The sequence below is a fragment of the Oryza glaberrima genome, chromosome 2 (genome assembly GCF_000147395.1).
Source record: "Oryza glaberrima chromosome 2, OglaRS2, whole genome shotgun sequence".
Taxonomy (NCBI): Eukaryota; Viridiplantae; Streptophyta; class Magnoliopsida; order Poales; family Poaceae; genus Oryza; species Oryza glaberrima.
Window position 1 is genome coordinate 14,883,169 of NC_068327.1, and position 15,768 is coordinate 14,898,936.

General features: G+C 44.9%; 1 protein-coding gene and 1 pseudogene across 1 annotated transcript; both read left to right on the forward strand.

The window, feature by feature from the left end:
- The first annotated feature begins 486 nt into the window (after positions 1-486).
- On the forward strand, positions 487-2,840 carry LOC127762529 (uncharacterized). Its single transcript, XM_052287037.1, has 7 exons — positions 487-1,166; positions 1,249-1,375; positions 1,463-1,607; positions 1,686-1,825; positions 1,948-2,137; positions 2,210-2,314; positions 2,458-2,840. Exons 1-7 carry the CDS (start codon positions 487-489, stop codon positions 2,838-2,840), a joined length of 1,770 nt encoding a protein of 589 aa, XP_052142997.1.
- A 10,446-nt stretch (positions 2,841-13,286) lies between these two features.
- Positions 13,287-15,475, forward strand: LOC127762023 (uncharacterized; annotated as a pseudogene).
- Positions 15,476-15,768: the final 293 nt, after the last annotated feature.

Here is a 15,768-nt window from a genome sequence, read left to right on the forward strand (position 1 = left end):
CCGGCCAAGGAGATCATCGGGTGGCGTCCAGCATACGGCGAAATGTTTCCAACCCTCGACACACACGAGGTGGTTGTATTCTCCTATTTCTTGTACGGCGGGTTTTCTCTTCCAACCTCAAACTTCTTCCAAGGAATTCTGGATTTCTATGGTATTAGCCTGCATCACCTAAACCCCAATTCCATAGTCCAGATTGCCAACTTCATCCACGCTTGCGAAGCTTTTCTGGGGATTAGGCCGCATTTCGCTCTATTCCGCCGCATCTTCTTTCTCAAGCCCCAGCCAAACAAGAGCAAACCATGTGTTGTTGGGGGAGCCGATTTTCAACTGAGGGGGACCTTGAGCCAAAAATACTTCTCCATGCCATTCAAGACCTCGAATAAATGTTGGCATGCAAATTGGTTCTATGTACAAAACCCCGAGCCAGCGCTTTCTGGGTACTCTTGTCTGCCTTCGGTATATCAAGATACCCGGAATTCGCTTCCCATGGGGGATGAGGCAGCCCAAGCACTTGCACTGATGGATCGCATGCTGAGGCTCAAAGAGCAAGGTCTGCAAGGAGAACAGATCACCCGACATTTTATAAAAAGCCGACTAGGGCCAATTAAAGAGAGATCCCGCACAGCCTTTGAATTTGACGGCAAGCATGACCCCACCCGTGAAGATCCAGATTCTCTTGAGTTTAAAGTCATGAAGGAGAGAATGTACAAAATCTTCTCGAATGCTATCGTGGTCAGTTATTCGCACTTGCTGCCAGTAGTGCCATACAACGCCTTCAACCCTCCTCCACCGGTATGTCTTATACAACTCAGCTTTTCTCAAAGCATACTTTTATCTTCTGTAAGGTCAACTGCAAACTCGGAGTATCATGCACAGGAATTCGGTTTGATGAAATCTGACCCTCCAATTGCTCAACGCCATTCACCCCGTTGGAAGACAAGCCAGGCCAGTGGAGGGCCAAAAATCAAGCCTGCTAATCAACCTAACACTTCGAAGTTGACTAATCAATCTGACTCTCGGAAGAGGAAATTGATTTCAAGTGACGATGAAGGTGATGATGCGGAAAAGACGGGTAACAAAAGGGTGACTGGAAAACAGTCAAAGCAAACCAATCCGAAGAAGAAAACGCCCAGTCGTCCCATGCCAAAAATAAGGAAGTCATCCAGGTATGTATCATCTAGCAATTTCTTCTGTTTCGCTAGTCACTCACTATTGAAGCAAAGCTAATAGCATGTCTCAAATATGTAGAAAACCATCTGACATAGATCGCTCTGGAAAAGACCCCACGTCAACTGACACGGAGGCCGGTCCTTCAGCAGAAACTGGACCGACTGCCGAAGACCGCCTGGGTAATAATCAACCGGCAACCGACAATGTAGATACCAGCAACGAGCCCCCGACTGGAAACCAGTCGGCCGAGACTGAAGTCAGTGCTGATCAGGAGCCCCCGACTGGAAACCAGTCGGGTATAGAACCAAATAAAGATATCCCAGAAATAGAAGCTCAAGCTAACAACCCTCCCAAGACAGACACTGGTGCTAGCCCTAGAACAAGTTCTCCTGTTAGGGTGCAAGGACCTGCTCGTCCTCGACCGGAAATTATCACAGGTAAACACATCCTCCGAACCTGCTTTGATCCAACAAACTTTCTTCAATTACTTCACTTATTATTCATGACTATCTAAGGTCTGATGATCGGTGATGAAGAAGAGGTTCTCCGGATACAATCGGCTGAAGATTCTCGCCCACCCATTTTAGTCAAGTGGTGGGATGACGACATGCAATCACAGGGAATTGTAATAAATAAGCAAAAGGAAGATGAGGAAGTATGCCTGCTGAAAAAGACACTCGGCCAAGCCACTCGTCTTGTAAATGTAAGTCTCCATATATATAGCCTCAACCATCCTGTCGATCACCTTACTTGAACAAAGATAAATTTGCGGTGCAGAGAATCCATCTTAGGAATGAGGCGAAGACTGTAACCCTTGAAAAGTTAGTTCCCCACCTTGGAACCCTTGAAGCCACCAGAAACCAGCTGCACGAAGCTAAAGAGCTTGCTAAGAAGACTGAGCATGATCTGAGAGACCGGATCGCCAAGCTCCAAGACTCCAACTTTGAGCTGAGCGGTTCATCAAAAGGTAAATATCATCTTTGTCTGACTTGTTTCGTGTTGCTATCCATGTGCATCTGACCAATGAAAAGCAATACAGTGCAAGCTTCTAAGATATCCGAGCTGAAGAAGCGAATCCAAGCTCTGGAGAAAGACAAGGCCGAATTGGCAAAACAGAGGGACTCGGCTCTGAAAGATGTCGAAGGTACTGGTAGCTGACACTTCAAAAACCACTCTCATCTTCATGCCTAGTTGTTGATGTAAACCTATTTGTACGGATCGCAAAATCAAATCCCAGGCTCAATTCGACTTCTTAGTTAACAAAATCAAGAAGCTTGAAGGAGCCAGAGATAAAGTCACCAATGCCGCTACGCCACTCGTCCAGGTTCGAGTGTTTCAATAACAACGGTCCGAGTTCAATTGATGTTGTCGAAATCTTCGACAAACTGAGAACTGCTCCGGACACCTATTTTAAGAATATCAAAGAAGCTGGATGCATGGGAGCGAGCCTGGCGTTGGCAATGACCAAGTCCTTGTACCCGAAGATTGACATCGATGCTGTTGATGGCTTTCCAGATGGGACAAGCGAAGAAGCCGCCCTTGACCTCATCAATGATGCGCAAAAAGCTGCTGACAAGATAGCCACTGATGTAGTTGAGAGGTTCCAGGAAAACGACCTAAGGCCAACTAGGTCTGACAATTCTGATGATGAAAAAACTGAAACTGATTGATGTTGTATTTTGATGATAATGATGATGATGATGGAGGCACAATTTGTACAATACTGATAAATTTATGCTGTGCTTGATGGTTTGAACATAGCTCCAGATTTCTTAAAAGTTTTTGTCAAACCTTATTGATCCTAGAACCCGCAAAAGTTTTTAAAAAACTCTCAGTCCTCATTCGCTAAGCCAAAAAATCAAACAAGGCAATGATAAATCAAGTAAGCAAATTGAATTGATAAAAATCACACTCCATTATTATTATAGTAGCCCCCGACTGATAACTCAAGGGACAACTTGATGTTAACAGTCAAAGAGGAAGATACAAAAGTAATGCCTAAGCATAAAAATGACGAAGATGTTCAATATTCCAAGAGTTGTCGATATGAGTACCATCTTCACGCTTGAGTCGGTAAGAACCTGGCCGAGTGACTTCAGAAATTATGAATGGTCCTTACCACAAGGGAGATAACTTGTGCCGATCCCGTGTAGTTTGAATTTTTCTCAGAACCAGGTCGCCGACTAAAAAAGCTCGAGATCGAACATTGCAGTTGTGATAACGGCATAACCCTTGTAAGTACCGAGCTGACTAAATTAAGGCTGCTTCACGGGCTTCTTCCAGTCGGTTGAGATCATCTACTCGGTCTTCTCCGTAGCGATTCAAATTCCACCTCACTTGGCAACATCGCTTCCGCTCCATAGACTAGGAAAAACGGCGACTGGCCCGTAGCCCGACTCGGAGTGGTGCGCAGGGACCAAAGTACAGATGGCAGCTGTTCTACCCATTTGCCAGCATAGGGATGCAGTCGATGAAAAACTCGTGCTGTTATTCCTTCAAGTACCATACCATTGGCGCGTTCAACTTGTCCATTACTCATGGGATGTGCTACGGAGGCATAACAAATTTTGATGCCAAAGTCCTCACATAAATCTTTAAATACTCCGCCTGTGAATTGAGTGCCGTTATCAGTGATGATCCGATTGGGTACCCCAAACCGGTGCACAATGTTGATGAAGAAATCTCTAGCCTTGTCTGCCGTGATTGTTATAACTTGTTTGGCTTCAATCCACTTGGAAAACTTGTCAACAGCTACAAAGAGATGAGTATAACCACCTACTGCCTTTTTAAACGGGCCGACCATGTCGAGCCCCCAAACCGTGAACGGCCAAGACAACGGGATGGTTTGCAACTCCTGAGCCGGTAGATAAGTTTGTCGGGCGAAAAATTGACAACCCTCACATGTTCGCACAATTTTGTCAGCGTCAGACACGGCTGTGGGCCAGAAAAAACCTTGCCGGTAAGCCTTGCCAACGATGGTTCGTGTGGCAGCGTGATTGTCGCAGATGCCTGAGTGTATATCCTTTAGCAATTGTCTTCCCTCTTCCAAAGACACACAGTGTTGCAGGATTCCTGATGGACTTTTTTTGTACAGCTCGGTCTCATGTATGACATAAAGTCTGCTGCGCCTGGAGATCCGCTCGGCTTCATCTTTATCTTGAGGGAGTTCTTGTTTTGTCAAAAATCTTATGAGGGACTCTCTCCAGTCGGCTTCAATCATGCTTATGTCTTGAGTTTCCATGGCCTCGATTGTTTCTTTCCTTGGTACGGTTGGCTCGTAGAGATGTTCACAAAACACGTCGGAAGGAGCTGCTTCTCGTTTTGAACCAAAATTAGCCAGTCTATCGGCTGCCTCATTATTGTGTCGAAGAACATGGGTGAGCTCAAGTCCATCGAATTTGTCTTCCAACTTGCGTACCTCCTGCCGGTAAGCGGTTATGTTATCATCAAGGCAGGACCACTCTTTCATGACTTAATTAACAACTAACTAAGAATCTCCACGAACTACCAGACGCCGAATCCCCAAGGAGATTGCAATCCTTAGTCCGTGAAGAAGCGCCTCATATTCCGCCACGTTGTGAGACGTAGAAAAATGTATCCACAATACGTAGCTCAGCCTCTCTCCAGTCGGGGAAATTAGAACTACTCCCACTCCAGTGGCTGAAAGCCTCTTCGACCCGTCAAAATGCTTAGTCCAATACTCCATCTTCTCCGTGGGCATGTCTTCTTGGCACTCAGTCTACTCGGCGACGAAGTCGGCTAAAGCTTGAGACTTGATCGAAGTTTGCGGCTTGAAAGATATATCCAAAGACATCAATTCTAAGACCCATTTTGCGATCCGCCCGTTTGCTTCGCGATTGTGAAGTATGTCCCTGAGTGGAAACGACGTAACCACCGTAACCGAGTGACCTTGGAAGTAGTGAGCTAATTTCCTTACGGTAACTAAAACACCATATAATAGCTTTTGAACCTGAGGGTATCTTGTCTTGGAGTCAGCCAAAACCTCGCTAACGAAGTAGATTGGTCATTGGACTTTTTGAACATGGCCTTCTTCTTCACGTTCAACAACCAGGACTGTGCTTACAACCTGGGAAGTTGCCGACACGTATAACAACAGTGGCTCTTGCAGATGTGGTGAAGCTAAGACTGGTGGAGTAGTGAGAAGTTTTTTGAATTCTTCAAAGGCTTTTCGTGCTTCGGGTCCCCACTGGAAATTGTCGGTTTTCTTTAGCAGCTTGAAAAAAGGCATCCCCCGCTCCCCGAGTCGTGAGACGAACCGGCTGAGCGCCGCCATGTAGCCAGTTAACTTTTAGACGTCTTTCTGGGAGCTCGGCGGTTTCATTTTGAGGATGGCATTGATTTTCTCCGGGTTGGCTTGTATGCCTCTATGGGACACCATAAATCCAAGCAGCTTCCCTGACGGTACTCCGAAGATGCACTTTTCAGGGTTTAATTTCATCCCCAAAGCGCGGATGCTCTCAAAGGTCTCTTCTAGATCCACAATCAAATCATCCTTCTGCTTTGTCTTGATGACTATGTCATCCACATAAGCTTCAACGTTGCGGCCGATCTGAGTTGAAAAACATCTCTGGATCATGCGTTGATAAGTTGCTCCTGCGTTCTTTAATCCAAAAGGCATGGTGATGTAGCAGTAGGCCCCGAAGGGCGTGATGAATGAAGTCTTTAAGCAGTCGGATTCCTTTAGTCGGATCTGATGATATCCCGAGTAGCAATCCAAAAAACTGAGTAGCTCGCAGCCGGCCGTTGAGTCAACTACCTGGTCAATGCGAGGTAACCCAAAGGGATCTTTGGGACAAGACTTGTTGAGGTCGGTATAATCAACACACATGCGCCATTGCCCCGTCTTCTTCTGAACCAGGACTGGGTTGGCCAGCCAGTTGGGATGAAGGACTTCCTTGATGAAGCCCGCTGCTAACAGCTTGGTCAATTCTACCTTGATCGCATCCTTCCTATCCTATGCGAAACGGCAGAGTCGTTGCTTGATTGGTTTAGCGTCTTCATTGACATGTAAAGAGTGCTCAATCACCTCTCTAGGAATACCAGGCATATCAGATGGTTTCCATGCAAAGATATCTTTATTATTTTGAAGAAAGGTGATGAGCGCGCTTTCCTATTTACAATCTAACTCAGAGCCTATTACAGCAGTCTTAGTAGGATCAGAAGGATCTAGAGGAATCTTCTTGGTCTTGGCGTCGCTTGCCCCGCTCTTTGGCATCTTGGTTGCAGGCACTTCTCCTTCGCTTGATGTGGACGCAGCCAGTCGGATTTCTTCCCGAGCTAGCGTGATCTCGCGGGTCTGGGCCATCTCGCAGCTTTCCTTGTCACACGTGACGGCTTGCTTGATGTCACTCCGCAGGGATATGACTCCTCGAGGACCAGGCATCTTCATCATCATATAGGTATAGTGCGGGACAGCCATGAACTTGGCTAACGTCGGGCGTCCGAGTATGGCGTGATACGCTGTCTCGAAATCAGCGACCTCGAAACAAATGTTCTCTATGTGGAAGTTCTCCCAAGTGCCGAAAGTAATGGGAAGAGTGATATGGCCGAGTGGTGTAGCAGATAGCCCTGGGATTACTCCGTGAAAGGGCGCATTACTTGGCTTTAATTCCATGCGAGGGATCTGCATGTCGTCCAGAGTCTTGACGAAAAGGATGTTGAGTGCACTGCCACCATCGATGAGGGATCTGCGAAGCTTAACGTTGTGAACCACTGGGTCTAGTACCGGGGGTACCGCCCTGGGTGGACTACACGGTAAGGATGATCCAAGCGGTCAAACATAATTGTTGTCTCTGACCACCGAAGATATTGGGGCGTGTCGGGCTGAATAGCGTTGATCTCCCGTTCGGTTAGCTTTTGCTTTCTCTTGGATTCATAGGCCAGGGGTCCGCCAAAGATGTGGTTGAGTTCCTTGCGATGGTCTTGAAAACCAGTCGGGGCGTCATCTTCATCATCCTTCTTTAACGTGCTTTGATCTCCGTCAGAGGCCTTGTGTGCATTCTTGGCGTATTGTTCTACGAACTGTTTATAGACGAAGCAATCTTTGGCCGCGCGATTGGAGTTTGGATGATGCGGACATTGGGAGTTCATGATCTTGTCAGAAGTGTTGACCCGTGAACGTTGTCGGGAGGATGGTGTAGTAGTTGCCACAAGTTCCTCGGGTTTACGCTTGCGATCCTTGTGATAGGTACTTCCACTCCCCCCTGTAGTTGGCGTATCTTTCTTCGGCTTCCAAGTGGTGCCCGACTGCTTGGACGCGGTAATGACATCTTCTGCTTGACCGTCCTAGGAGGCTTGCGCCCGAACTTGCCGACTAGGTCATCATGGCGAATGCCCTTGGTGAAGGCGGCGATGATGACGTCGTCGGTGATGTCGGAGATCTTGTTGCGTTGCTCGGAAAAACGTCGGATGTAATCTCGAAGGGATTCTCCAGACTTCTGAACAACGTTATAGAGATCAAACTGTGTACCAGGGCGTTCAAAGGTACCCTAGAAGTTGGCGATGAAGTGGTCGTGAAGTTCTGCCCAAGATCCGATTGTGCCACGGGGTAAGCCGTGAAGCCAGGACCGGGCAGAGTCCGCTAGGGCCACAGGCAAATAGTTTGCCATGACTTTGCTGTCTCCTCCTACTGCGCGAATAGCGAGACCGTAGATGGTGAGCCAAGACTCCGGGTTAGTGGTGCCGTCATACTTCTTGATTCCAGTCGGCTTGAAGCCGGCTGGCCAATCCACTCGACGCAGTTTGCTTGTGAAGGCAGCAACTTCATCCACGTCATCGTCGTAGCGATCTAGTGAATGGTGGGGAGCGTATCCTCTTGCCGCGTGGCGCTGGTTGATAGTATCGCGAAGATCGACGGGGCGCCTGCGATATGAGGAGCGAGGTCGTTCAACTCGACGCTCCCTGTGTCGTTCAAGAGGCGAGTGGACAGATCGCTCGTCGTGACCCTTGCCTTGCTCCTGCGACTGGATCCCGCGCCGACGACGCTGAGGCTTGGTTGGTGATAGTCTTGAGATCGAAGAGGGGGAACTCGGCTGCCAGTCAGCGTGCGGATGCTTGCAGAGTTAACCGGGACCAAGGCGGAGATCATGGTCTTGGTCTGGTTCAAGATGTTGACGACGTGATTGGCTTGATTGAGTGCGTCTTCCTTGAGGAGGGTGTCGAGGAGGGTGATCGCTGCAACCGTGTTCTGTTGAGGGGTGCGAAAAACCGCCGTTCCCACAACGTCTTGCTGCCCGATAAGTTCTCGTGCTCGTCGCCCGACATCCAATGCGTGCTGTCGCCGGTCCTCAGCCTCTTTTGCAGCCCGTTCACGCTCCTGTTGCTCACGCTGCAGCCGTTCTTGCTCTTGTGCTTGGCGCTCCTCTTCCAGTCAGCGTCGTTCGGCTTCCTGTTGCACGCGTTGTTCTTCTGCTTCTCGGGCTTTACGCTGTTCTTCCGTCTCGTTTTCAGCCATGAAGATGCCGAAGTAGAGAGGCGTGTAGTTATCTTCAAAGTCTTCGTCGAAGTCGTCGAGGTTGCGGTAGTCGTAGCGGTAGCCGAAGTCGTCGTACTCAATGATCTCCGTTGGCCGTGAGTCGACGCCGGGGGAGCTGAGGTAGCCATCCAGTTGTTCCGTCGAAACCGTGCCGAGAGGCTAGAATATGACGCCGACTTCCCTGGAGCTAGGCTGGATCGGGGTAGAGGCCGGATCCCGCCTAGATCTACAGGGAGAAGGCGCCCTTGTGGTGAAGACAGCAGCCAAATCATCGGGGAGCTTCATCAGGATTGGCAGATAGGCCCCATCGTCTTGATCGGGCTGTGTTGGAGTAGATTGGATCTCGTCCAAGTGATTTGAAGCCGACTCGGTGGAGATGATCTTGGGGTAGATCTCGGCCGAGTCCGGGATACCGAACGGGGCGGAGATCTAGCCTCTTCCCGACTGGTTCGAATCCGAGTCGATGAGAGAAATCTTGCCGAGGTCATTGGTGATGAAGTCGAGGCTGCCGAACCGGAACGCCTGCCCGGGAGGGAAGACGAAGTCGTCGATGCCGGAAACAAAACCCATCGCACTAGTCGGCGAAGAACTTGATGCTACCCCTACCTGGCACGCCAACTGTCGAAATAAGATTTCGGCAATACTAAAAGGGGGTGGCTATCAAGCTGGAAAAGTGGATGGGTTTAGAGACAAGGAATTTTATACAGGTTCAGGCCTTCTTAATCAAGAATTAATACCCTACTCCTGTCCGGGGATAGATCCGCCGAGTGTATTATTGATCATATGATCTGGGTGAAAAACGTGCCCCAAGAGGCACCCGGACCACTCCTTATATAGGGGAAGGGGTCCGTATTACAAAATATAGTCCATATCCCTAACGGAATAGGTAGTTATAGATAAAATACAATCGTTACCGATTAGGATCGCGGGTATTTCCTTGACATTCAAGTTTAGAATTTAACCAGAGTCCTTTTAAAGATATTCTACCTATACATGGCACCCCATACCCAGTCGGATATACATATCATGTAGGTATGGGGTATCCATAATCTCCACAGTCCCTGCGAAACCCCACATCCAACAATGGAGAAATGGGTTCGGCCGAACCTAGGGCTGGCCCAACCAGCCCACAATTTGGCTGGTGGGCTACTAGACTTCTCTTCTCCGCAGACTTGTGAATTTTGGCCCAGTTTATCGTGTCAATTCTGAGTTCTTGGCCCATTCATGCATAAGTCTGATTCTCGACATCGTCCAATTGATTTATCGTTGGTGCTGATGTCGATTCTCCTCTACTTTATGATCATTCTTTGCAAAAGGTTAGTAAACCTAATACTAGTAGAATATTATTATTCTAACATATTTATGCGTTGCAAGCATCACTAGTTCTCTCCTGTTAGTGATATTGACGGTCGAAACTGATCGATAACGACCGTCAACAGTAGGCATAGTATTTGGGTTGATTAAATGCCGTTGGATGTGATGGGGGGTTAGGTCCCGATCTTCCGATAGGTATTGATAAACAACGATTTCGGCGGAGTCGTGACACAACTCGATCCGGCTTCTGAACGAACATGCTATTGAGCCCGGCAATCGCAGCACCACGTCTCCTCTGGTTATCAACCGTGCCGAAACCCGGTTGACCTCGCCGAGAAGGCTAATCCCTAGATGCGAATCGAAGAACACAAGTAAGAACAAGATAGATTGCAACCAAATTGCATATAAATGATTAAGCACTCGAATTTGGGGTTCTACAAACCGATCTAGCGGCGAAACTGTTCTTGACAGAATAATCTAAGCAAAGCCCGACTCTAAACGATAACGGCTACTGAATAAATGTGCTTAGGGACGTCCTAGGGTTGCCCTAGGGCGCACACCCCCTTAAGCTAAGCCCATGACAGAATTACAAGGCTCAAAACTCAAAATCAGATTCGGACTGGATGAGATACGTGGCTTATTTTGCAGATTCCCAGCAGCTCGGTAGGAATTTTGACATGGGACCAAAACCATTTGAAAGTAGACTCCATAAGCTTTCCAACAAGTACTCATGGGCCTCGAAATTCCTTCTAGATGAGCGGCTAGGTCCGTTTGAAGTTGATGCTGTCAGGAGGCCCGAATCCGAATCCAAAACGTGTACAACTTGATCTCTTGTCTTCTATGGACCAAAAGTGACGTGGTGAGGTAGAAGTAGACTTGAAGAAGGTCTTGGTTTAGTCCCCAATCAACTTCTTTAATCATCCATGCATTAGTTACGCTCGGTCTCTTTTCCTTCGCCCAAGCAAGTACCTCTGCAAACGAAAACACACAAAACTCATTGTGTAGCAACGTTTGTTCAAATATATAACAAGTAAACCTAATGTAGAACATATGCACCTTTATTTGATAAATACATAAGGTAGTCATGGTTATATCCGAGCTAGTTATGTCCTCATCAGGATGTGGGGTGTCCCATGGGTTGTAGAGGTAGGCAGCAGGTGGGTGACAGCCCTATTCATCATTTGTAATCCTTCACGTTTGGTATGACGTAAGAGTTTGTGAAATGCCGTAACCATGCTGTAGACCAGTAGGGAGCGGTCTCGGTAGTGCCTAGGTGCATAGTACCAAGTCCTAAGCTTCTATATGTATATGAATGTATGTGTAGACTAACCATCGTAAGTATAGAAGTACATAAGAAACCATGGCTCTCTTCTGTCCTCCTTAATCTAGCTTATCTTAATCTAATTTATCTTTATAGAAATGATTCTTTTGTGTGTCACACTACCTCCATATTATCATTTATCTCTGTTAGACTATGGTATATTAATCATAGGATTACGATTATAACGGTCCATTTTTTTACACCGCCGCTTTCCCTATAAAAAACAAATAACAATACTCTTGAATACTCATGGGTTGAATGCTACAGGGGTATCCATCCACTTTAGGATTTATCTATAATCGTAACAAATACCAATCGGTATTGGAACTTCCGTGATGCCAGTAAAACAATTGTAACATACCCAAAATTCTAGACCTTAAAAATTTCATGTCAAAATAGTTGGAAGCTAACCTTTACATTTTTGAGAGCCAAAAATTTCCATTTTAAACCTAGGTGAAGTTGATCTAACTCTTGCATGAATAAAATTTGAGAACAAATTAAAACCTTTTCATTTATAACCTAGGACAAAATGTAAACGTCTGTGTAAGCATGCATACTCTCATATGCATATTCTCATAGCCATGTTTGACTTGAGTCCTTCATATGCATTTGGATTTTTTATTTGCATTTCATAATAGGTCTCATGAATATGAATATTAACGATAAACAACTAAACCATTAGGGCCTAGTGCTAGCTAGACGAAGTTAAAATAGGAACCATACACCTTAAAATATATCAACATGGCTAATGTCAAGCCTCACAAAACTAATTTGGTCATCCATGTGAAGACATGTCATGAACATGAAAGTGAACAAATAAATTAACTCATATAGGGTATATTCTATCTTAATCATCTCTATAAGCATCCTCTTAATTTAATATTAAAGTAAACTTATGCATAAATAGGTAAAGAGCTTATGACCTGTGTAAGGTAAACTGTAATTCTAACATATCAACATCACCTCAGGTTAAAAAGAGTCCAAATAAAACTTTTATAAGCATTTACATACATTTAGGAAAAGGGAAACACATATAAGAGATAAGTCTTGCTAATTATCTAAAATAATTCGTGCAAGATAAAATCATGGGAAAATTTATGTAGGCTCTACATAACATATACAACTCACTATAGTACAATTTAATAACTAAATTTGATACCTTAAATAAACAAGTCAAACTTGTCAAATAATAGACTAAATATAGTTCTTAATCAGCTAAAACCATACATAACTAAAATGTGCATTTAACTGCATGGAAGTGTATAGGGGAAATAATTTATTAAAATACTAGGTCAATTATCATGAATAAATATAATTTTTCTAGAATTTATCCTCTTAGTTTAGGTCTTCTAAAAATTCAAACAAAGTTCTATTGAGCCCATCTTCCCCAATTTTCTATGAGCAATCTAAATTTTTAAGTGCAACCAAAGAAAATGGAAACTAGCTACATTCATCTACCTTCAGAAAAACCCACACTAATTTATATGCTTCACACATTAAAATATTGAGATGTAAAGTTGGAGGGAGAGAATTAATATGAAAATCGTCCAAAAATCAATCCATACCCAGTTTCTTACCCATCCCTCGGACTCCCACCTAGCTTACATAGACCTAGGCCCACATGGCAGCCTCTTTGGCTTGAACCACACCCTGTGCATCTCCTCCATCCAACACAGTGACAGCCGAGAGAGAGAGACTAAGGGCGCCGACCTGTACTGGACGGCGTCGATGCGTGGCCTCGACGGGGCAGCGCCGAACCGAGGCTTCACCTCCACCCAGCTGCATCGCCTCCTCCCCATTACCACTCCTGAGCCGAGCAAACCGAGGGGGAGAGCTCCGGCTTTTCTTTTCCATCTCGACCTTGCCGCCGGCCGTGAAGACGACGGCCGTCGCCATCGCCATTGTGCAGCGGTCGTTTCCTCTTCTCTTGCGTTCCATTATCGCCTCTCCACGCCGATTCCATCCCTCTAAGTTTCATCCCATTTCATGCAGTGGTTTGGTGGGAACGCAAGCCTCGCCGACGATGCTCTGGAGCGCGCACTGGGCACCGCCATCGGGACATCATCTTCGTTGCCGTCGAACCGGAGGAAGCCGAGCCGAGCCACCGCACCATCAACATCTCCTCAGTGTCCTCTCTTAAATCCCTCATGAACCCCTGCCAGTGGTGCAGCGAGCTTGGAGATCGGCATCGTCTTCCCCAATTCCGGCCGTCAAGCTCCACCTTCGATTTCTCCCTCTCCGGTGAGTCACAGTTCAATTCCTCGGGCATGAAGCTTTCCTGAGACCTATTCAACACCGTGTGTATGCATGCATGGAAGATCATCAGCCATATCAAGCCGGCGTCGTCATTGCCCGAGGCTCCCCGCCGTCGCTGAGTCGTTCTGCTCGTGGTCATCGCTATCTGGACCTCGCCAAGTTTCATTGGACGCTCGGTAAGCATCCTAGGATCCCATAGAGGCACATGCATGTAGCTAAACATCTGGATCAATGCTCTAGCTCCACATGCGCCATCACCCGAGAACCACCGCCGCTCGCGCCGCCGTCGCCATTAATTCCGATGACCAATGCTTGCAAGAATACCACCTATAGCCTCGCCTTGAACCCCTTTACATTTTCTCCTTATGTTGCATACCGAGATCTGCCGCCGTTTGCCACCGGCGAGCTTGAGAACGAGCTCGGCCATGGCTAGCTCTGTGTCTGCTCAAACCAAGGACCTCTGTTGAGAAGAATCAAAACTCTAGGTACTAGTTTGTAAAACCTACCTCACACACAGAACAGTCACAGGACTGCGGGTTGATTTCCTGAAACCCTAGGGGCCTTTCTGCATATTAGCCTGAGACTGACCTGTGGACCCAATCTATTTAAATTCTGGAAAAATCTAAATGAAATGCCTAAAGCTTTATATTTTCAACAGAAAAACATGTAAACTTGTAAAATCTATAACAAATTGAAAACAACTCATTTTAGAGCAAACTTAGTTTCTACAGATCCACCAACATGTTCTTTAAAAACAAAGTAAAATAGAACATATACACACTTTACATCAAATATAATGCCTCTAAAACTATTATCTTTAAAATAACTAGTTTTACATAAGCTGAACTTTAGAAGTTTATATAAAATTCATCTTAGATCCTTTTAAGTATACCCAAGTTTTGTAGAATCACCAAAACATATACTTCCAAGTTATAAAATAAAAATATATGCTTACTGTACAATAAAAGCCTCTAAATATTTATGTAAGTAATAACCAACATAGAGCAGCCTTTAATTTGTAAAATTTGTAGAAAATTCATCTTTAGTCCAAATGGAGTGAACCAAGTTTTTATAGAACCAGAAAATGGTGAGCTTCAACATAGTAAAATAAAATATGGCACATTCTGTATAGGTTATAGCTCTAAACTTTAAATCTATAGGATAGGTGCTAATCACATAGTAAGGATTAAGCAATACGTATATATAAATGTATATAGGAATACACTCTAACTATATTGAAACCCAACTAAAACTTGTTGAACCAGTGAAGGCATAAGATCCATCCCCTTCCTCCAAAACTTAGTACCCTTTACTCATATAATAATCTCTAGATTGATATATTAAGTTTCTAGCATAGAACATCCCCTAGCTTATAAAATGTGAAGTAAAGTAATTTGAACTCTAAAATTTATAAACTAAGATTAGATTAGTTAAATAAAAGACTTATTTTATACATAACTAGCTAGATGAGGCAAGTTCTGGACCTAAACCTCTAAAGCCATGAACCTATAGAACACTATACACCAATAACACGTTATAACTTGTAAAATACATAAAGAATTCATATTAACTCTAAAAATTATGTAACCAAATGTGTTAGTCTTAGAAAACATATATCTTCACCTCAGCAAACATAAACTTAATAAGAATCATCTTACAACAGCATTTCACAAGCATTTCGCAATAGTACCTAAGTAAATCCTACACTATACCGACGAAACTTCTAAAATTCATAACTCTCAAATGAAATAAGATAAAATATAAATTCTTTCACCTAAATTCATTTTAGACCAGCACTTATCCACTGTGCACAAATCATGCATTTTAGAGCGTTTTGGATTTTTCGCATATTTCAGTGTTTAATTGCATAACGTGTACTTTGTATAGATGATTGCTTAAACAGTGAATAAGTGATTTAGGTGCTGACATTTTCCTGATTCAAGGCAAGTTCCACCTTCCTCTCTTTGATCACTTTGAACCTATGTTTTGGAGGTTATTGAAAATGTTTCCAAATCTTGCATGTCGATTGTACACTAACAAATTAAAATTGTGTTAAACTTGTTAGACAAACTCCTATTATTTGCATTATCACCTTAACCCCACATATATCCATATCCATCATTCCTAACCTTAGGAACAATATGACTATACCACTTTATATATGAATTTTGGAGTCACTAGGTTACTATAATGCTTAGCCATGCTTAGAATG